This window comes from Loxodonta africana, chromosome 3 (assembly GCF_030014295.1).
Source record: "Loxodonta africana isolate mLoxAfr1 chromosome 3, mLoxAfr1.hap2, whole genome shotgun sequence".
NCBI classification, from domain to species: Eukaryota; Metazoa; Chordata; class Mammalia; order Proboscidea; family Elephantidae; genus Loxodonta; species Loxodonta africana.
The window spans coordinates 167,549,063-167,572,000 of record NC_087344.1 but is presented as its reverse complement, the minus strand read 5'-3'; the positions used below and the strand labels follow the sequence as shown (position 1 = coordinate 167,572,000).

At 39.6% G+C, this 22,938-nt stretch overlaps 1 protein-coding gene across 1 annotated transcript in view; it reads left to right on the top strand.

The window, feature by feature from the left end:
• Positions 1 to 22,938, top strand: part of GNAI3 (G protein subunit alpha i3) — a 62,102-nt gene that overhangs the window by 26,893 nt on the left and 12,271 nt on the right. Inside the window, exons 4-7 of the mRNA XM_010589543.3 lie at positions 2,682 to 2,839; positions 13,715 to 13,843; positions 18,391 to 18,520; positions 18,925 to 19,078. Coding sequence (XP_010587845.2) covers positions 2,682 to 2,839; positions 13,715 to 13,843; positions 18,391 to 18,520; positions 18,925 to 19,078 — 571 coding nt within the window. The remainder of the gene's footprint in view (positions 1 to 2,681; positions 2,840 to 13,714; positions 13,844 to 18,390; positions 18,521 to 18,924; positions 19,079 to 22,938) is intronic.

Here is a 22,938-nt window from a genome sequence, read left to right as displayed (position 1 = left end):
GAGTATCATACCTAGATGGTGTGGAAGAATAAAAGGCAACACTTGGGAGCCTGCCTGGAAAGGCAAGGCCTATGTCTATGAAGCAGCGGAGAAACCTTATAAGCAACCTCTCAACCTATCAAATGCAAATTAATGGTCATTAAATAAGTAGGGAAATCATTGAGGGGAATAACACTACAAAGGTGGTCCTAGTTGGATGGTATTAGTCTAGGAGGTGTCTTAGAAGTAGTGTAGGGAAGGGGAGCTGGATTAGACGTTATAAAAAGGTTCTTAAGAGGTTCTCATCCTAAGAAGAGAAGAGGAAATGTGTGAGGCACAACTTTTATATTTTTATAAAAAAAGGCCATATCATATCAACTAGAGACTTTAATTTTCCAAGCCTTTGAGCAGGGAAAATTTGTTAACTAAAGCAAAAATAAAGTCTTTATTCATACTCCTTTCTGTTCCTTATGTCACCTCTTGCTTTCCTTTTTTTTTTTTTTTCTTTCTTCCTACCAGCTCTCTTATATTCTTATTTTCCCCTGCCTTTTCTCACTCCTTTCTATCACCTAATTCTAATTCTCTGTTGTATCTGCTGTAGTAGATAACTGGTCAGTGATACTGTATTTATTCTCTTCCTTCTCTTTGTTGGCTTTTTTCCATCTTGGTTATTTATTTCTTCTCTTAGTTTCTCCTTTTTTCCTTTTCCCTTTTTTATTTTTCTCCCCCTGTCCTCCTTCATTTCTCTTGATTCGTTTATTTCTTTCCTTTATCAATTCAGTCGTCATTAATCTTTGGATCCTAACACTCTTGTGTCACCAGACAAAGTTGACATCATTAATCCCTCTCAGGTCTCCTGAATCACTTGGTTTTCTAGCATCCACCCATCCAAATCTACGATCCTACGTAATTTTTTTAAGTTTCTCTTTTTTCATTTCATGTGTAAGGATTTATATGTATGTTTCACCTCTGATTCTCTCTCCTCTTAGTTTTTTATAGTTCGTAACAGAGTGAATTGACAAGAATAGAGCTGGGTGTGGGGTAGGGTGCTTTTTCATATATGCTTAAGGGTGGAGGTATGATGTTCATTGTAAAGAGGGGCCTCTTTATAGTCCTATAGAGAATTTATTATGGAGAAGTAAGAGCAGATCAGTGGACGAGAGTAAGTGGTAAGGGAAAAGTGTGCCTTCCTGAAAGAATGTTTACAGAGTAAGTGCAGCAAAAAGATGCAGCAGTAGCTGCCCCTATTTTGAAGTTTCTAAAATTAGAATCATGGTATTAAAAAAAAAAAAGTGTTGTTTATTGAGATTATTTGAATACTTGCGTGACTATAGTGCAATTTTCAGAACCAGGGACTTGCTTACTGTCGAGTATGTTTTGCAAGTTTGTGTAATTTTTTTATCTTTTCTCAATTAATTCCTTTATTCACATTGTTATCTCTGAAAAGAGGAGGAGCGTATAGTTTTAGGTAAGCTTTTTAGAGAGTGTTGGACCTAGAGCGTTACTAGGAAGAATATAGGAAGGCTCTGAAGGGAGGAATAAAGGAGTAAGGATCTTGAAAGCAAAGACCATTAAGGCTGAAGACCCTGAGTTTGGCAAAATTAATTTGAGCGCGTACCTATAGTTTTGTTTGGTTTTGCCTAAGTGGATGCACAGGTTCTGGTGATAGACAAGTCTTAGGTGATTTTGGCCATGACTTCACTTGTCTGAAATGCTTTGCTTGCTGGTTGACTTTGTCTTAAAGACTTTTTTTGGTATAGTTGATTGCATCCCCTGCCCCCACTCTTTCTTCACCCAATATGAGTTTTTTTTTAGTATCTGCATTTTTAGGGTTATTTGGAAATCTCCTGGACCAGATAAATGTTAGATTTGAGGTGAGGAAATCATTCCATGAGACCTGTGTTTACTTTTAAACTTTCTGACAAGTAGTGAAAACAGTAAAATTCACGGAGGCTTTTTCTGTCCTCTCTGCTTCTCACGTGTTTTAGGTGTAGAAACTCTAACCACATACAAATCTATGTCTGTGACTTATAAGTGGTTTGATCACCTCTCGTTATTTTTTCATCCTCCTACTGCCTTCTTCCTCCCCTCTCCCCTTATTTACAGGATTATTATTATTCCTTTGGCAGAAATCTAGAGACTGAATTTTTCCCTTGGGGTTTTATCCCCCCTCCCCGCTTTCAGACTTCTTAAATGCCTCTATCTCCTCTTATTCCTGTTCTGCTTTCTGAGCTGATTGGGAAGCTTTTCCTTAAGCTTGATTAATGTTTTACTCCCTTTGACATGTTTAGACTTTACCTCTTCTTACTTGCTAGTCTCCTCATTTCTATTTTTATTGTAGGTTTCCTTTAACAGAACGGGAATGTATTACATAGGCCTATCTCACAGACCAGTTTTTTTCCTGTGGAAATCATGAGTTACCAGGAGGAGATTGCTAGCGAGTCAGAAAAGATCTTTTCAGAGGATGGTGGTGTGGTGGGAAATGTTAGGCCTGGACTGTTAACTATAACCGTGTCTTTTAGGTGGTGTCAGAAGGGGGAAAGACTTGATTGTAGATTCTCTTAGACTTGCGTGCCAGAAAAGATCTCTTTAATACCTCTTTTAAAATAATAGAACATTATTATAATTTTTATAATATATAATGTGTTACCAAGTCTTTAAGATATAGAGAGTAATCTGACTTTCTTAACTGCTTTCTTCAGGATGATGCCCGGCAATTGTTTGTTTTAGCTGGCAGTGCTGAAGAAGGAATCATGACTCTAGAACTAGCAGGAGTGATTAAACGGTTATGGCGAGATGAGGGGGTGCAAGCTTGCTTCAGCAGATCCAGGGAATATCAACTCAATGATTCTGCTTCGTAGTAAGTAATTTTTCTTTGTGAAAGTATAACAGAATAACTTGGTGACCTAGAGAAAGTTCAGTGCCCATCTTTAAGGAAATGTCTAATTAACAGACACTCTGTAGGTTCCCTTATAAAGATTATCTCAGTTTAGGGTTATGGAGCTCTTGGTCATTTGTCCCCTTTAGGAATGTAAATGGGAGACTTGGCCGGATGAGAGTAGCTCCATGTTATGTTTATAGTAAGCAAGTGAAGGAGGAGAGAAGTCTATTGCAGCTGGGTCCTGGATCCCCTCCAGTTCAGTAAATTCCCTCTGCAGGAGTGCTTGGCACAGAGAGCCAGCTAGGGAGGGAAATTAGAATTGTGATATCCCTTTTTATGCAGCCAACTCCCTGTGGCTTGGCTGTGCCATGGATTTCTCATACTAGGCACCACTTAGAAATCCTTCTGCCAGTTCACAACAGTAAATTTTATATAGGAAGAAAGAAGAAAGTGGTGAGTATTGGAATGAAGTTGAAGTATCTTTTGTCTAGGCAATTCTCTTGGGTGTTGCACAATTTTAGAAAATTTATAATATTTCTGTTAAGCTTTTACATGCTCTCTTGTTTTGCTGCTTTTGCACGTTTGTTTATAAGAATATATTTAGAATGTATGTTCTGAATTTATGTAATAGGGCATCAGACGATGATGTTTGAATTATGAAAATTAAAAAGAGAACTATCATCAATAAGAATGAGCATTTTCGGAAAATACATAATGTACATTTTGGGAAAACGCTGAACTCTTACTAATCTGTATTCATCTTTGTACTAGATAAAGGCACTTGAAAACATTAACTCCAGTATTACACTTTCCTACTTTTCCCATCCTCGTTTCTAGTTCACACTGTTTTAAGAAGGAATTAAATGGTATTTGAAAAATGAATTTATTCTAGTGAAAACTCAACTTTAGAAAAATTTCAGGATTTTTGCCCATCTTTTATTTAACTGCATATTTTAGTTGCAGGTATTAATGGTTTAAATAATTCTCCCAGTGGTCATCAAAGCTGGATTGTAGTTGTTTTTTAAATCAGATACTCAGTAACCTCTGACTGCTCCAAACTACACTTGAAGAGATGTGATTTATAGAGTTTTCTTTTTTTTTTTCTGTGATTGTTGATCCAAACTTGACTGACTCTTTAACATTCATGATAGCACTTGGTTTTATAATGATTCACTTATAATGGTCCCACCTGCTTTTCAGTTTTCTAGTCAAAACATCTTAAAGAGGAACCCTGGAATTAGCGAAGAATTTAGCTTTGAAGCAGACTTTTAATGATCTCATTGAACAAATTAAATTTCTTTTGAGATGTTTGTGATTTGTTTTTTGGTGGTGGTGGTGGTGGATTTTTTGGGGCGGGGGGTGACTTAAAAAGCCCCACAACTCTTTTGTTTCCTCATTGGAAACAGGAAATACTCATTCTGAAAACAGGAAATACTCATTCTTACTGACTGTGGTTCTCTTTTGTGTGTGTGTATGTGTATGTGTCTTAAGCCAGTCTCTTTATTTTTTAATTTTTATTGTGCCTTCCTTAAGTGAAAGTTTACAAATCAAGTCAGTCTCATACAAAACCTTATATACACCTTGCTATGTTCTCCTAGTTGCTCTCCCACTAATGAGACAGCACACTCCTTCTCTCCACCCTGTATTTCCCATGTCCGTTCAGCCAGGTTCTGTCCCCCTCTGCCTTCTCATCTTCTCTCCAGACAGCAGCTGCCCGCATAGTCTCATGTGTCTACTTGAGTCAAGAAGCTCACTCCTCACTAGTATTATTTTCTGTCTTACAGTCCAGTCCAATCCCTATCTGAAGAATTGGGTTTGGGAATGGTTCCAGTCTTGAGCTAACAGAAGGTCTGGGGACCATGACCTCCAGGGTCCTTCTAGTCTGAGTCAGACCATTAAGTCTGGTCTTTTTACAAGAATTTGAAGTCTGCATTCTACTGCTCTCCTGCTGCATCAAGGATTCTTTTGGATAGTCATCAGTTGTAGCCGGGCACCATCTAGTTCTTCTGGTCTCAGGCTGATGTAGTCTCTGACTTATGTGGCCTTTTCTGTCTCTTAGGCCTTTGTGTCTTTGGTGTTCTTCATTCTCCTTTGCTCCAGGTGGGTTGAGACCAATTGATGCATCTCAGGTGGCTACTTTCTAGTGTTTAAGACCCCAGACGCCACTCACCAAAGTGGGATGCAGAATGTTTTCTTAATAGATTTTATTATGCCGATTCACCTAAATGTCCCTTGAAACCATGGTCCCCAAACCCCCGCCCCTGCTACTCTGGCCTTCAAAGCGTTCGGTTTATTCAGGAAACTTCTTTGGTTTTGGTTTAGTCCAGCTGTGCTGACCTCTCCTGTATTGTGTGTTCTTTCCCTTCACTTAAAATAGTTCTTGTCTACTATCTAATTCGTGAATACCCCTTTCCCTTCCTCCCTCCCCACCTTCATAACCATCAAAGAATATTTTCTTCTGTGTTTAAACTATTTCTCGAGTTCTTACGATAGTGGTCTCATACAATATTTGTCCTTTTGCAACTGATGAGTTTCACTCAGCATAATGCCTTCCACATTCCTCCATGTTATGAAATGTTTCACAGATTCATCATTGTTCTTTATCGATGTATAGTATTCCATAGTGTGAATATACCATAATTTATCCATTCATCTGTTGATGGACACCTTGGATGCTTCCACCTTTTTGCAATTGTAAACAGTGCTGCAGTGAACATGGGTGTGCATGTATCTGTTCGTGTAAAGGCTCTTATTCCTCTAGGATATAATCCAGGGAGTAGGATTGCTGGATTGTATGGTACATCTATTTCTATCTTTTTCAGGAAGCACCAAGTCGATCTCCAAAGTGGTTGTACCATTTTACATTCCCACCAGCAGTGTATAAGAGTTCCAGTCTTTCTACAACCTCTCCAATATTTATTATTTTGTGTGTTTTGGATTAATACCACCCTTGTTGGAGTGTGAGACAGTTTCTCATTGTAGTTTTGATTTGCATTTCTCTAATGGCTAATGACGGTGAGCGTTTCCTCATGTATCCATTAGCTGCCTGAATGTCTTCTTTCGTGAAGTGCCTGTTCATATCCTTTGCCCATTTTTTAATTGGGTTATCTTTTTGTAGTTGAGTTTTTGCAATACCATATAGATTTTAGAGAACAGACCTTGATCAGAAATGTCATAGCTAAAAACTTTTTCCCAGTCTGTAGGTAATGTTTTTACTCTTTTGGTGAAGTCTTTGGATGCGCATAGGTGTTTGATTTTTAGGAGCTCCCAGTTATCTAGTTTCTTTTCTCGTGTTTGTGCATTGTTAGTAATGTTTTGTATTCTGTCTATGTAATGTGTTAGGGCTCCTGGCATTGTCCCTATTTTTTCTTCCATGATCTTTATTGTTTTAGATTTTATATTTAGGTCTTTGATCCATTTTGAGTTAGTTTTTGTGCACGGTGTGAGGTATGGCTCATTTCATTTTTTTGCAGATGGATATCTGTTTATGCCAGTACCATTTATTTATTAAAGAAACTCTCTTTTCCCCGTTTAACAGACTTTGGGCCTTTGTCAAATATCAGCTGCTCATATGTGGATGGATTTATGTCCGGATTCTCAGTTCTGTTCCATTGGTCTGTGTAGCTGCTGTTGTACCAGTACCAGGCTGTTTCGACTACTGTGGCGGTATTATAGTTTCTAAAATCAGGTAGAGTGAGGCCTCCCACTTTCTTCTTCTTTTTCAGTAATGCGCTGCTTATCAAGGGACTCTTTCCCTTCCATGTGAATTTGGTGATTTGTTTCTCCATCTCATTAAAAAATGTAGTTGGAATTTGGATCGAAATTGCTTTGTATGTATAGATTACTTTGGGTAGAATAAACATTTTTACAATGTTCAATCTTCCTATCTATGAGCAAGATATGTTTTTCCACTTATGTAGGTTTCTTGCACTAATGTCTTGTAGTTTCTTTGTATAGGACTTTTACGTCTCTGGTTAGATTTATTCCTAAGTATTTTATCTTCTTGGGAGCTAGTGTAAATGGTACTGATTTGGTGATTCCCTCTTCCACGTTCTCTTTGTTAGTGTAGAGGAATCCAACTGATTTTTGTATGTTCACCTTGTATCCTGATACTCTGCTGAACTGTTCTATTAGTTTCAGTAGTTTTCTTGAGGATTCTTTAGGGTTTTCTGTGTATAGAGTTATGTCATCTGCAAATAGAGATACTTTAACTTTATTCCTTACCAATCTCGATGCCCTTTATTTCTTTATCTAGTCTAATTGCTCTGGCTAGGACCTCCAGCACAATGTTGAGTAAGAATGGTGATAAAGAGCATTCTTGTCTGGTTCCCCTTACCAAGGGGAATGCTTTCATTCTCTCCCCATTTAGGATGATGTTGGCTGTTGGCTTTGTGTAAATGCCCTTTATTATGTTAGGAATTTTCCTTCTGTTCCTATTTTGCTGAGAGTTTTTATCATGAATGGGTGTTGGACTTTGTCAAATGCCTTTTCTCCATCAATTGATAAGATCATGTGGTTCTTGTCTTTTTTATTTATGTGATGGATTACACTGATTGTTTTTTCTAATCTTGAACCATCCCTGCATAGCTGGTATGAATCCCACTTGGTCATGGTGAATTACTTTTTTGATGTTGTTGAACCGTATTGGCTACAGTTTTGTTGGGGGTTTTTGCATCTAAGTTCATGAGTGGTATAATTCTGTCATTTTCTTTTTTTGTGGTGTCCTTACTTGGTTTTGGTATCAGGCATATGCTGGCTTCATAGAATGAGCTTGGGAGTATTCCATCCTGTTTTATGCTCTGAAATGTCTTTAGTAGTAGTGGTGTTAAGTCTTCTCTGAAGGTTTAGTAGAACTTACCAGTGAAGCTGTCAGGGCCAGGGCTTTTTATTTGTTGGGAGTTTTTAAATTACTTTGTCAATGTCTTCTTTTGTTATGGGTTTATTTAGTAGTTCTACCTCTGCTTGTGTTAGTTTAGGTGTGTATTTCTAGAAATTCATCCATTTCTTACTAGGTTTTCAAATTTGTTACAGTTTTTCATAGTAATCTGATATGATTGCTTTAATTTCAGTTGGGTCTCTTGTGATATCGCCATTTCATTTCTTATTCGGATAATTTGCCTCCTCTCCTGTTTTTTCCACATTCGGTTGGATCACCTTTCTTGGGAATAGGCATAAATATGGATCTCTTCCAGTCAGTTGTCCAGGAAGCTGTCTTCCATATTTCTGGGCATAGACGAGTGAGCACCTCCAGCATTGCATTTGTTTGCTGAAACATCTCAATTGATATTATAGAACAATATCGTTAATATCACACGCAAGCAAAATTTTGCTGAAGATCATTCAAAAACGGCTGCAGCAATGTATCGACAGGGAACTGCCAGAAATTCAGGCTGGTTTCAGAAGAGGATGTGGAACCAGGGATATCATTGCTGATGTCAGATGGATCCTGGCTGAAAGCAGAGAATACCAGAAGGATGTTTACCTGTGTTTTATTGACAATGCAAAGGCATTCAACTGTATGGATCATAACAAACTATGGATAACATTGCGAAGAATGGGAATTCCAGAACACTTAATTGTGCTCATGAGGAACCTTTACATAGATCAAGAGGCAGTTGTTCGGACAGAACAAGGGGATACCGATTGGTTTAAAGTCAGGAAGGGTGTGCGTCAGGGTTGTATTCTTTCTGTATGCTGCACAAATAATCCGAGAAGCTGGACTGTATGAAGAAGGACAGGGCATCGGAATTGAAGGAAGACTCATTAACAACCTGCATTATGCAGATGACACAACCTTGCTTGGTGAAAGTGAAGAGGACTTGAAGCACTTACTAATGAAGATCAAAGACCACAGCCTTCAGTATGGATTGCACCTCAATGTAAAGAAAACAAAAATCCTCACAACTGGACCAATGAGCAACATGATGATAAACAGAGAAAAGATTGAAGTTGTCAAGGATTTCATTTTACTTGGATCCACAATCAACACTCATGGAAGCAGCAGTCAAGAAATCAAAAGACGCATTGCATTGGGTAAATCTGCTGCAAAGAACCTCTTCAAAGTGTGGAAGAGCAAAGATTTCACCCTGAAGACTAAGGTGCGCCTGACCCAAGCCATGGTATTTTCAGTCGCATCATGTGCATGTGAAAGCTGGACAATGAATAAGGAAGACCGAAGAAGAGTTGATGCCTTTGAATTGTGCTGTTGGCGAAGGATATTGAATATACCATGGACTGCCAAAAGAACGAACAAATCTGTCTTGGAAAAAGTGCGGCCAGAATGCTCCTTAGAGGGAAGGATGGCGAGACTGCATCTTACATACTTTGGACATGTTGTCAGGAGGGATGAGTCCCTGGAGAAGGACATCATGCTTGGCAGGGTACCGGGTCAGCGGAAAAGAGGAAGACCCTCAAAAAGGTATATTTGCACAGTGGCTGCAACAGTGAGCTCAAGCATAACAACGATTGTAAGGATGGCACAGGACCAGGCAGTGTTTCGTTCTGTTGTGCATAGGGTCGCTATGAGTCGGAACCGACTCAACGGCACCTAAGAACAACAAACAACAGCTCCTGTTTTTCTTTTGTCAGTTTGGCCAGTGGTTTATCGATTTTGTTAATTTTTTGAAAGAGGCAGCTTTTGGTCTTGTTAACTCCTTCAGTTGTTTTTCTGTTCTCTATTTCATTTAATTCTGCTCTCATTTTTGTTTTTTGCTTTCTTCTGGTGCCTGAAGGTTTCTTTTGTTGCTCTCTATTTGTTCAAGTTGTAGGGATAATTCTTTGATTTTGGCCCCTTCTTTTTGGATGTGTGCATTTATTGCTGTAAATTGACCTTTGAGCACTTCTTTAGCTGTGTCCCAAAAGTTCTGATAGGAAGTGTATTCATTCTCATTGGATTCTATGAATTTCTTTATTGCGTCTGGAATTTCTTCCGTAACCCAGTCGTTTTTGTGCAGGGTGTTGTTCCGTTTCCAAGTGTTTGATTTCTTTTCCTTGCTTTTTTGTTATCGATTACTACTTTTATGGCTTTATGGTCAGAGAAGATGCTTTGTAACATTTCGATGTTTTTGTTTCTGTAAAGGCTTGCTTTATGACCTAATATGTGGTCTGTTCTAGAGAATGTTCCATGTGCATTGGAAAAGAAATTATACTTGGCTGCTGTTGGGTGGAGTGTTTTGTATATGTCTATGAAGTCAGGTTGGTTGATTGTGGCATTTAGATCTTCCCTGTCTTTGTTGAGCTTTTTTCTGGATATTCTGACCTTCACCAAAAGTGGTGTGTTGAAATCTCCTATTATTGTGGAGCTGTCTATCTCACTTTTCAGTGCTGTTCGAGTTTATGTATCTTGAAGCCCTGTCATTGGGTACGTAAATATTTAATATGGTTATATCCTTCTGGTATATTGTCCCTTTCATAGTTATATAGTGTCCTTCCATATCCTTTTTGGTAGATTTTACTTTAAAGTCTGTTTTGTCAGAGATTAGTACTGCTACTCCTGCTCTTTTTTTTGATGGTTGTTTGCTTGATATATTTTTCCATCCTTTGAGTTTTAGTTTGTTTGCTTCTTTAAGTCTGTGGTGTGTGTGTCTTTTAGAGGCAGCATATAGACAGATCGTGTTTTTTTTATCCATTCTGCCACTCTCTGTCTCTTCATTGTTGCATTTAGTCCATTTACATTCAGCGTAATTATGGATAGGTATGAGTTCAGTGCTGTCACTTTGATGTCTTTTTCTGTGTTGTTGACGGTTTCTTTTTTCCATTTAATTTTTTGTGCTGATTAGTTTATATATCATCTTTTCCTCTTATTCACTGTCGATTTTGTTTTTGCTGAGTCTTTATGTTTTTCTTGTGTTTTATGTGTAGGGTTGTTAGTCTCCTTTGTGGTTACCTTAATATTTATCCCTATTTTTCTAAGTTTAAAGCTAGCTTTTATTTCTTTATATTGCCTTGACTTCTTCTCCATATGAAAGATCTATGACATTTTTTAGTCCCTCTTTATTGTTTTAATGTTGTCTTCTTTTACTTAATGAACGCTTAATGTTTTGACCATTTGAGCGTCTTTTTACCTTGATTTGTTTTGTGATTTCCCTACCTGGGTTGATACCTGGTTGCTCTGTCCTGTGCTCTAGTCTTGGGTTGATATCTGATATTATTGATTTTCCATCCAGAGAACTCCCTTTAGTATTCCTCACAGTTTTGGTTTGTTTTTCACAAATTTCCTAAACTTCTGTTTATCTGCAAATGTCCTAATTTTGCCTTCATATTTGAGACAGTTTTGCTGGATATATAATTCTTGGCTGGCAAGTTCTTTCCTTCAGTGCTTTATATTATTGCCTTCTTGTCTACATGGTTTTTGGCAGGTAGTCTGAGCGTATCCTTATTAGCTGTCCTTTGTAGGTGAGTTTTCATTTTTCCCTAGCTGTTCTTAAAATTCTCTTTATCTTTGGTTTTGGCAAGTTTGATTATAATATATCTTGGTGACTTTGTTTTGAGATCTGCTTTATGTGGGGTTCAATGAGCATCTTGGATAGATATCTTTTCATGTTTCACAGTATTAGGGAAGTTTTCAGCCAGCAAATCTTCAGCAATTCTCTCTATTTTCTGTTCTCCCTCCCTTTTCTCCAATCACTTGTAGGTTTTTTTCCCTTGATAGAGTCCCACATGATTCTTAGGGTTTCTTCATTTTTTTTTTTTATATTCTTTTATCTGGTTTTTCTTCCAGTATGTTGGTGTCAAGTGTTTTATCTTCAGTCTCATTAATTCTCTCTTCCGTTTCCTCAATTCTGCTCCTCTGACTTTCCGTTGAACTGTCTAATTCTTTAATTTTATTGTTAATCTTCTGAATTTCTGATGCTGTCCCTCTGGATTCTTGCAGCCTATTAAATTTTTCATTATGTTTTTGAAGAACCTTCTTAATTTCTTTATTTTTGTGTGTTCCTTGGCTCGTTCAGCCTTTTGCCTGATCTCCTTCCTGATCTCTTGAAGAGCTCTGTATATTGATCTTTTGTAATCTACATCTTCATCCGGAAGATTCCTTGAATTTTTGTTTTGGGAGCTTGTTGAAGTGATCATGGTCTGCTTCTTTATGTGATATGATATTGACTGTTGTCTCTGAGCCATCTATAAGTTAATTGTATTATTTTCTGTTTGCTTACTGTGTCCTAGCTTCTTGCTTTGTTTTGTTTTGATATGCCCAAATAGGCTGCTTGAGTGAGCTAGCTTGATTATTTGCACCTTTGAAGGTCTAACTTCCAGATGGCTACAGCTGTTATCAGGTATATGAGCCTAGGAGTCCATTCACTTTTCTTGTATGGATTCAGCTCAGGTATCCAGGTAGTTGGTCATCAAGTGTGTGGTACAGGCTCTGTCCTACAGTCTTAGAGGCGCGGGGGTGATTGGTGTAGGCACAGGTATCTTGTTGCAGCAGGGGGTCATGCTCTGAACAAGGCAGGGGGCTGACAACCGTCCCCCATGTGTCTGTGAGAAAAGTGCGTGCCTGTTCCCTAGAGCTCGCAGGTGGGTGGGTTCTGCACCTGGACCATGGGCACCCAGTGCTTTTTGTTGTAAGGACTGGGAGGTACCACTTATTCTTGGACCCATGTTGACGTGGGTGGAGCCACGAGTCCTTAGGCCCCTGATGTGGGTAGGTGGGGACCCTGTTTAATGGCCAAAGCGGTGTCAAACATCAAAAACCCACCTCTCCACTGCACAGCTGAAACAGTTGACGTCAGATCTCAAGCACGTGTACTGTTGCAGTAACAAGGGCCTAATCTCCTGAAATGGGCCCACACAGGTCCATGCAGGGGTGAAAGGTATTCAAAATTTGTGGACCATTTATACCTGGACAGGAGCCACGTCTGTCTGGACGTGCCCAGCTTGTGGACCTGGAAGATTATCTTTTCCCCCAGTTGTGAATTTATTCCTTCTCCAAGGCTGGTAGAATGGCTCAGGGCATGCAGCAGGATCTATCCCAGGCTCAGGGAAATCAACAGCCACTGAAGCTGGCTTTGGGGCTGAGGGCGCAATAAAATAAACGCAAGTACTTAGCTTTTGCTGAGAGTGTTGTTCTTCTCTGGTTCTGGAGGTGTGAGTAGACTGCGGCTCACTGTCTGTCCCTGAGGAAAGCACATCTGGAACGCTGCTGCGCTGCTGCCACCGCACCACCATTGCTCTAGGTGATTGTGCCTGAGGGGTGCCGGTTCCTGCTGAGCCAGGTCCGGCAACTCCTTGCTGCATCTGAACCGTCCCCCTCCCCGTGCTGCTTAGTCTGATTTCCTAACTTTCCCTTTGATGATCAGGGTTCCTAGCTTGTCATATATGTAATCATTTCACTTGTTTTTTCAGGTCTTTGTTGTAAGAGGGATCATCGGAAGCATCTGACTACTCTGCCATCTTGGTTTTGCCTCTCCGTAGTTCTCTTTTTAATCTTAATAATTCAAACACTGTTCTCTAATGTGCTGTTACATGATCACATATCAAATGACCTGTGAACTTTAAATGTCTGAGGACTTCTCTTTTGGATTTTGTACTATACAGTGCACAGTTGATTTAGTATTAAATGTCAAGAATCTTTCTTTAATAATAACATTTTCATGTTGTTTTTACATTGGCCTTCATACTTTAATTACGCAGAATTAAAGCCTCTTTCATGTAATATACATAGAATCTACCTTGATTGTCCTATGCTGGGTTCCATTTTCTCCCATTATCATTTCCATGAGACTGAAGATCTGATTTCATTTGCCACTTCGGTGACAGGTTTGGTATCTGCTTTTGGCAAGAAACGAGTTTTATCTATTGACTTACTATGCAGATGGTTAACTTCACCAGGTAAAAGTAAATGTGTGTTTCATTTAGTTACCTAAATGATTTGGATAGAATATCCCAAATCAACTATATTCCAACTCAGCAAGATGTCCTTCGAACAAGAGTGAAGACCACTGGCATCGTGGAAACGCATTTCACCTTCAAGGACCTATACTTCAAGTAAGCCATTAGCTTTTTTACTCAGTGTGCCATGCAGAAATATCTTTACTTGGAGCCCTGGTAGTCTTAGTATCTCTTAATTGGGGTAATATTACTATAGGGAATATTTCTTGGTGTAGAAACTTATTATCACGTTCATCAGCCAATATTTGATTGTTTTAACTGAATGTGAGGTCCAAACATTTCTTCTTTCTCTAAATAGCATCAGATATTTTTGTCTGTTTGGAGGAATTTAAACTTAAAGCAAATTGTAATTTACCTACCAACAGAATTACACGTGGTTACCGATTTATTTTTAATTTTATTCTTTTCAGCTGCTTTTTTGTTGGAATCACCAAAACAGGTATTGAATGTTTATTGTTTAGCAGGATAACAACCATACTAAAAGGATAGAAAACCAGTTTTTAGTTTAGTTATGTGGCTTTGCTCTACCATTTTGTTATTAAAATAGAAATGCTTTTCTCGCTGGTGTCAATCATTTCTTACTGGTCTGCATTTCCCTTTAAGTTTAATAGAATGGAGCTAATACTGCCACGGCTCTTGGACTGATTTGTGCTCAGCATCATGTACAACTAAGTTCTTAACACGGTGTAGGATGAAAAATTGGCCTGAGGATAGAGGTATTTTGGGGAGTGATGATGACATAGCAACAGTCATCATTTTTTAGAGAGAGTCTGCTAACACAAAGGAATTTCTCATCAGCTTAATTCTAAAATAGGCTTCAGCTTGTCTCCGTGTTCATGGCCCTGGTGGCACAGTGGTTAAGAGCTATGGCGAACTTCGGCTGCCAACCAAAAGGTCAGCAGTTTGAATCCACCAGTTGCTCCCTGGAAACCCTAGGGGGCAGTTCTCCTCTGTCTTTTAGGGTCACTATGAGTTGGAATCGACTGGATAGCAGTGAGTTTGGTTTTGGTTGGTTTATAATATTGGAACTGTCTTTTTGGGTTCCAGTTTTTGTCTGTTAATGACGTTTGAGATTAGGAGTGAACTTTTCTCCCTAAATATATGGTAAACTTTTTAGCTATTTCATTATGCTCTTTGCAGAATGTGGTAATCGTTACTGTTGTGCATGCAAATGTAACTAGTACCTCGAATCCTTTAGGTTTTCTTTTCTCTGAAAACAGTTGCTCCACAGGATTCGTGACACTCCCACAGAGGTTTAGGCATTACTAGCAGTTCAGTGATAGAATTCCTACCTTGTGGAATACCTGGGTTTGATTCCTGGCCAGTGCACCTCATGCATAGCTAACTACCTGTCTTATCATTGGAGGCTTGCATGTTGCTATGGTACCAAACAGGTATTAGCAGAGTTTTCAGTCTAAGACAGACTGGGAAGAAAGGTCTAGAGTTATACTTCTGAAAATCAGTCAGTGAAAACTGTGGGAGTTTCAGTCTGCAATTGACCATGGAGATGGTGCAAGACCAGGCAGCGTTCATTTCGTTGTGCATAGGCTTGCCATGAGTCGGGGACCAACTCAGCAACAGCTAAGAACCCTCAGGTACCAGTTGAGGTCTTGAAATCTTTTTTTTTTTTTTTTTTAATGTCATTTTAAGAATTTCCCTATTTCGTGTATGTTTTATATTGACAAAGTCATAATGTCTTTGTGAATAAGAGGAAGAAAAGTGAGGAAGTTTGGGCTGGATGATAGTACAGTTAAGTGATTTGGAACTAGTTAAACAATCATCCCCAAAGAGGGCTCCTTAATGAACCAGTGTCAGCCCAAAGGGAGGTCTTTAGTAACATGCTGTTGGGCCCTGTGTTAGGCTGTTTACTATTTAACTTTTCACTTAAACAGTTTACTGCAGACATGTCAAGCATACTTCTTTTTTCTTTTAATTGTGCTTTAGGTGGAAGTTTACAGCTCAGGTTAATTGCTCATATAAAAATTTATATACATGTTATTATATGACCCTAGTCACAGTCCCTATAATGTGACACCACACTCGCCCTTTCCATCCTGGGTTTCCTGTGTCCATTCAACCAGCTTCTATCCCTTTCTGCCTTCTCATCCTGCCACCGGACAGGAGCTGCCCATTTAGTCTTGTATATCTACTTGAACTAAGAAGCACACTCTTCACAAGTATTATTTTATGTTTTATAGTTCAGTCTAATCTTTGTCTGAAGAGTTGGCTTCAGGAATAGTTTTAGTTCTGGGTTAACAGAGAGTCCGGAGGCCATGTCTTCTGGGGTTCCTCTAGTCTCAGCCAGACCATTATGTCTGGTCTTTTTATGTGAATTTGAGTTCTGTACCGAGGTCTTGAAATCTTAATACACCAAACCAGATTTGAAACCTGGTGTAGGAAAATAGCAGTTCAGCTGAATGTCTTTAGAATAGAATAGAGTAACTATCTTCAGTAATGAGGAGTTTAAGAAGAGCAAGAAAAGCTATGTGGACTATACCTGTGAAACCATAGAATGAAATTTTTTCTGTGTACTATAAGATTAGTAATTCATTTATAATTAATTATTGTTTCCTACACTTACTCAGTGTGGGAGACTTTACTGTTGAGGTTGGCATAGATTGATCTTAAGCTAGGGAAATCCTGTCAGTGTTTTCTACCAGAATCAGTAGCCATATCTGATTAAGGTGCCACATCAAGTTTATGGTTGGCATGTAGCTATCTTGTTATGAAGTACTGTCACTTCTTCCTTTTCCTCTTCTCTCTTGGCAAAGCCACCGTCCCTTTATTCTAACATTTATTGAGCATCTACTGTATACAGGCCATTGTGTAATTGCTTACTTGCCTCTCAGTTATGAGGTAATGTTGATCTGTTAGTGGATGGTATTATCAGTGTCAGTATGTGCTAAAAGCTTATCTTGGAGCTTCACTGTGTTCTACCACTTCTAGATTTTATAGAAGAAAACGGGGGAATAAACAGAGATTATTGGTGTACCAGTGTGTACCAGATTATTGGTGTACCAGATTACTGGTGTACATTTCCATGGTGAAACCTATAATAATATGACTCTGTATTAAGCCAGTTGGTCATCACATCATTCCATGTCTCATGATCAAAAGTTGAAAAGGACTGTGCAAGATCAGCCAGAAGAGAAAGTTGGGTTATGAGGGGATGTGATGAATGCTCACTTCAGGCATTACGTTGAGAAATTACCAACTATGTCTTATTTCTCTTATTTTCAGGGGAAAAAAACAACTGTGGAAATTTAGGTCCTTAGTCGCTATAGTACTGGGTTAGTCGCTATAGATCTAACATACTAAACCAACTTGGCAGAGTTCAACCTTTAAAAACCTTATCACTGTCATCAGACATCGATCTTAAGAGCGTCTGTTTGCGTGCATACCTTTTCAGACTTTAGCATCAGCTAAAAGACAAAGCACACAGATGTTCCTTTGCTATAGGAGGTAGATGAAGGCACTGCAGACACAAGTTTAGGAGTATCAAGTAAGCACCCCAGAAGGGAGTGGTAGACGAACCTGGAGTGGGACAGAAAGTGTGTGGACAATTGAGGCTTTGTTACTAGTTTCAAGTAGGATTTGGTGGAGTTGGAAAATACTGGTTTAAGTTTTGTTTTTAGATACTAGGTTCTACTATAAAATATGATTTGGTTTTTCCCCATTAATCTCTAAAAAAAATTTTTTTTTCCTTAAAGTAAGAAAAGAAACTTTTCAATCAGTAGAGAGAGGTTGCAGAAGCAGAATGCAAGTTGGAGGATTTGTATTTTTTCATTGTTCTTTTTTTAACTATGGAGGCGAACCATTTTGAGAAGTAGAGTGGTATATTGTGAAAAAGAGCTTGGGCTCTGGAGTTAAGAGTATTTGGGTTCAGATCCCCAGTCCTCGTTTGTTAGCAGTGTGGCTTTAGGCAAATTATTTAAAATATCTGTGCCTCAATTTCTTCATCTGTAAAATGGGGATAATAAAAATTGTACTTAGAAGATGGTTATGAGAATAAAATGAATTAGCATATTTAAGGTGCTTAGGGTGATGTCTGGCACCATGTAAATACTCAGTAAATATTAGTTGTTACTGTGTTAATGGAAACCCTGGTGGTGTAGTGGTTAAGTGCTAAGGCTCTTAACCAAGAGGTCGGCAGTTTGAATCTGCCAGGCGCTCCTTGGAAACTCTGCAGGGCAGTTCTACTCTGTCTTATAGGGTCGCTATGAGTCGGAATCGACTCAATGGCAGTGTTTTTTTTTTTATTGTGTTAATTAGTAGTAGTATCATTATCTTAAGCTGTATTATTTAGCTCTTCATTTTTCTTATCCCTCCCCCCGCCGCCTGCCAACTCCATTTCAGTGCTTATTCTGCTGACTTTTGGCACATCCAGTATAAGCTTAAATAAAGAGGAGGCTTAACTGTCTAAAATAAAGATTTTTGATTATTCCTAAATTTTGTGTTCTGATGTGGTCCCCTTTTACTTTTAACCACAGATAATTATTTTGACTACACTGTGTCATCTACTTGCTTGTCTTTTCCATTATAAAGAGGTTTTGAATATGCAGTGGGATGTTCCCTAACCACTTAAATTTAGGGAGAAGTACCTGGATGACATTGCTGAATTTGTGCCTTTTTTTTTTCTTTAGGATGTTTGATGTAGGTGGTCAAAGATCAGAACGAAAAAAATGGATTCACTGTTTTGAGGGAGTCACAGCAATTATCTTCTGTGTGGCCCTCAGTGATTATGACCTTGTTCTGGCTGAGGATGAGGAGATGGTATGTTGGAAGTTCTGGTAAAAAGTCTGTTTAATGCAGCCAAGAAATGGAAGATAACTCTTAGAAAGACTTTGTGCAGCCATTTAGTCATTGAACCAAGACTTAATTTCCTTAATTTTTCTCTTTGTCAGTGAGCAAAAAATTGATCCATGCCCTGTTACTTTTGAAGAGATGTGATAGCTACATTGAGTATGCAGTCAGGATTAAGTCCTCTTGTCAGCCAGCCCATGTTCCCACCCCCAGGAATTACAAAAATGAGGACTAACCGAGCCTTTGTGTTACCATTGTCGGGCTTATTTCCATGAATGTCATTCAGTGCTTTTAAAACTTGTTGGTCTGTTTTTTTCATTAACAGTTAATTCACTTTTTGTTACTGGCCTATCATCCTTTGTTTCTTTTTTTAGAACCGAATGCATGAAAGCATGAAACTGTTTGACAGTATTTGTAACAACAAATGGTTTACAGACACTTCAATCATTCTCTTCCTCAACAAGAAAGACCTTTTTGAGGAAAAAATAAGGAGGAGTCCATTAACTATCTGTTATCCAGAATACACAGGTAAGGGGTCATGAAAGATTTCATTGGATGTATGCATCTTAGATTAGCACTTTGATGACCTTTGTACAATTTCCTTTTGGTTTTGAATCATGCATGTGTATCATGGAGAGTGTTCACTGGTAGTATTATCAGCATTAAATGTCTAACTAAGACTCCTTAAATGTAAATTGCTATTCCAGACATAATTGAGTTTACTGTGTTTACTTCACGTTTCTGCCCTCCTCACTTCTTGAGGAAAATAAAGCAGGATAAAGTAAAAATTTGGTATAAATATGTCCAAGGAAATACGAGGATAAGACGAAGCCTTCGTGCTCAAGAAACTGACCTCTAGTTGCAGAGATAGATATACACACATGAAGAATTCTATGGTAATGTACAATGTGATTAGTAGAATTAGCAACAGAAGAAGTGATTACCTCTGGTGGCATCATTGTATTCTTTTTCTAGAGGAAATAACACTTGAGCAAGGCATTAAAGAATGAATTAGAGATCATCAGGTAAATGAGGGAATATAAGCATTTTTGGAAGAGGGGATAGCATATATGAAAATATGGGAGCCCTGGTGGCACAGTGGTTAAGAGATATGCCTGCTAACTAAAAGGTCGGCAGTTCGAATCCACCAAATGCTCCTTGGAAACCCTATGGAGCAGTTCTACTCTGTCTTACAGGGTTGCTATGAGCTGCAATCAGCTTGATGGGAGCGGGCTTGGTTTTGGCCAACAGACATACGAGGAAATGCTCACGGTCTCTAGCCATCAGAGAAATGCAAATCAAAACCACATTGATATACCATCTTACCCCAGCATTACTGGCATGAATCAAGAAAACAGGAAGTAACTAATGGTGGAGAGGCTGCGGGGAGATAGGAATTCTTATGCACTGCTGGTAGTAGTGCAAAATGATACAACCATTTTGGAAAACCATATGGTACTTCCTTAGAAAGCTAGAAATAGAAATAACATATGATGCAGAAGTCCCACTTCTAGGAATATATTCTAGAGAAATAAGAGTCATCACATGAATAGACATATGCACACCTATGTTCATTGTAGCATTGTTCACAATAGCAAAAAGATGGAAACAACCTAGATGCCCATCAACAGATGAATGGATAAACAAGCCGTAGTATATACACACAATGGAGTATTACGCAATGGTAAAGAACAATGATGAATCTGTGAAGCATCTCATAACATGGATGTATCTGGAGGGTATTATGCTGAGTGAAATAAGTCAGTCACAAAAGGACAAACGTTGTATGAGACCACTACTTATGAAAGGGTTTACATACACAAAGAAACAGTCTTTGATGGTTACGAGGGAGGGCAGGGGTGGGGATGGAAAAACACTAAATAGACAGTGGATAAGTGGTAACTTTGATGAAGGGTAAGACAGTACATACACAATACTGGGGAAGCCAGCACAGCCTGTACAAGGCAAGGTCATGGTAGCCCCATAGATACATCCAAACCCCTGAGGGACCGAATTGCTGGGCTGAGGGCTATGGGGACAATGGTTTTGGGGAACATTTAGCTCAGTTGGCATAACATAGTTCATAAAGAAAATATTCTACATCTTACTTTGGTGAGTAGTGTCTGGGGTTTTAAAAGCCTGTGAGTGACCATCTGGGATACTCCACTGGTCTCACCCCTTCAGGAGCAAAGAAGAATACAGAAAACTTAAGATACAAGAGAAAGATTAGTCCAGAGGATTAATGGACCACATCTACCACGGCCTCCACCAGACTGAGTCCAGTAAAACTAGATGGTGCCTGGCTACCACCACTGACTTCTCTGACAGGGGTCACAGTAGAGGGTCCCGGAAAGAGCTGGAGAAAAATGAAGAACAAAATTTTAACTCAAAAAGAAAAACCAGGCGGGGCCAAGATGGCGGACTAGGTAGACGCTACCCCGGATCCCTCTTGCAACAAAGACTCAGAAAAACAAGTGAATCGATCACATACATAACAATCTACGAACCCTGGACAACAAAAACAGATTTAGAGATGGAAAACGAACAAATACGGGGAAGCAGCGACTGTTTTCGGAGCCTGGAGCCAGAGTCCCAGTCAGGTAACCTTGGCGCCGGGCATCTGGGCCCAGGGGAGCTGAACTCATAAATCTTGTGACGGCGCAAACAAGGGGCGCAGACCTACCCCCCTGAACTGAACCCGGGAGGGGGCCCAGCCGGTCTGCGCGGGCGGCGTGGCGACGCGGCTGGTGGGAGAACTTCCCGGTAGGCAGTGACTGGTTTTGGAGCCAGGAGTGCTGCGTCCCAGCCGGGGAACCCTGGCGCTGGGTATTTGACTGGGCCCTGTCACGGCGCAAGCACAGGATGCAGCCTTACTCCCCTGAACTAACCCCGGGAGGGGGCCCAGCCGGTCCGCGGAGGCGGCGCGGCGACGCGGCTGCCGGGACGAGAAATCCCCGGGAGGAAGCGACTGATTTTGGAGCCAGGAGTACAGCGTCCCAGCAGGGGAACCTTGACACTAGGATTTGGATTGGCAGCGGAGGATCTGACCGCGGTTTCAGCGGGCCAGACCCCCGGGGCCAATCTCCACACAGCCAACACACACAGGCAACACGCCCCTCGGGAATCTCAGATATAATAGTCATTCCCAGCAAGACAGGCAACAGCTATATTCCGAGGTGCTACTCTCCTATCTCTCTGATCCCTCCCCCACCCTCCCCAGCTGGCTTCATTAACGTTGGAATTTACTGAGCGAGAGGGAGAACAGCTCCGGCTCCGCGGCGGCTTTGCTTCCCCCTGCCCCCTTTTTTTTTCTTTTGGTCTTTTCCTAACCCACTCTTCGGCCTGAGAGAAGGAACCACAAAAACCCAGGGGCGAAAAATCCATCCCTAATTGGACTAAAAACACAGAACCAGCCACAGCCAAGCATATATGATCCGAATCCCAGACTTTCATCCTTAAAGGGAACAAGGTGGCGGTTATAATCCAAAGGCAGTTCTGATAGGGATCTGACTGCACTTTTTTTAGCGGATTTTCTGGAAAAACAAGTTTCCCAGTGATGGCTCAGAGACAGCAGTCCATATCAACCCACATAAAGAAGTAGAGCATGACAGCTTCTACAACCCCCCCAAAAAAAGAATCAAAATCTTTCCCAAATGAAGATACAATCCTGGAATTATCAGATACAGAACATAAAAAACTAATTTACAGAATGCTTCAAGACATCTGAAACGAAATAAGGCAAACTGCAGAAAAAGCCAAGGAACACACTGATAAAACAGTTGAAGAACTCAGATTATTCAAGAACATAGTGGAAAAATTAATAAGTTGCAAGAATCCATAGAGAGACAGCATGTAGAAATCCAAGAGATTAACAATAAAATTACAGAATTAGACAACGCAATAGGAAGTCAGAGGAGCAGACTCGAGCAATTAGAATGCAGACTGGGACATCTGGAGGACCAGGGAATTAACACCAACATAGCTGAAAAAAAAAAAAAAACAGATAAAAGAATTAAAAAAAATGAAGAAACGCTAAGAATTAATGTGGGACTCTATCAAGAAGGATAACTTGCATGTGGTTGGAGTCCCAGAACAGGGAGGGAGGACAGAAAACACAGAGAAAATAGTTGAAGATCTCCTGACAGAAAACTTCCCTGACATCATGAAAGACGAAAGGATATGTATCCAAGATGCTCATCGAACCCCATTTAAAACTGATCCAAAAAGAAAAACACCAAGACATATTGTCATCAAACTTGCCAAAACCAAAGATAAACAGAAAATTTTAAAAGCAGCCAGGAAGAAAAGAAAGGTCACTTCCAAGGCAGAATCAATAAGAATAAGTTCAGATTACTCAGCAGAAACCATGCAGGCAAGAAGGGAATGGG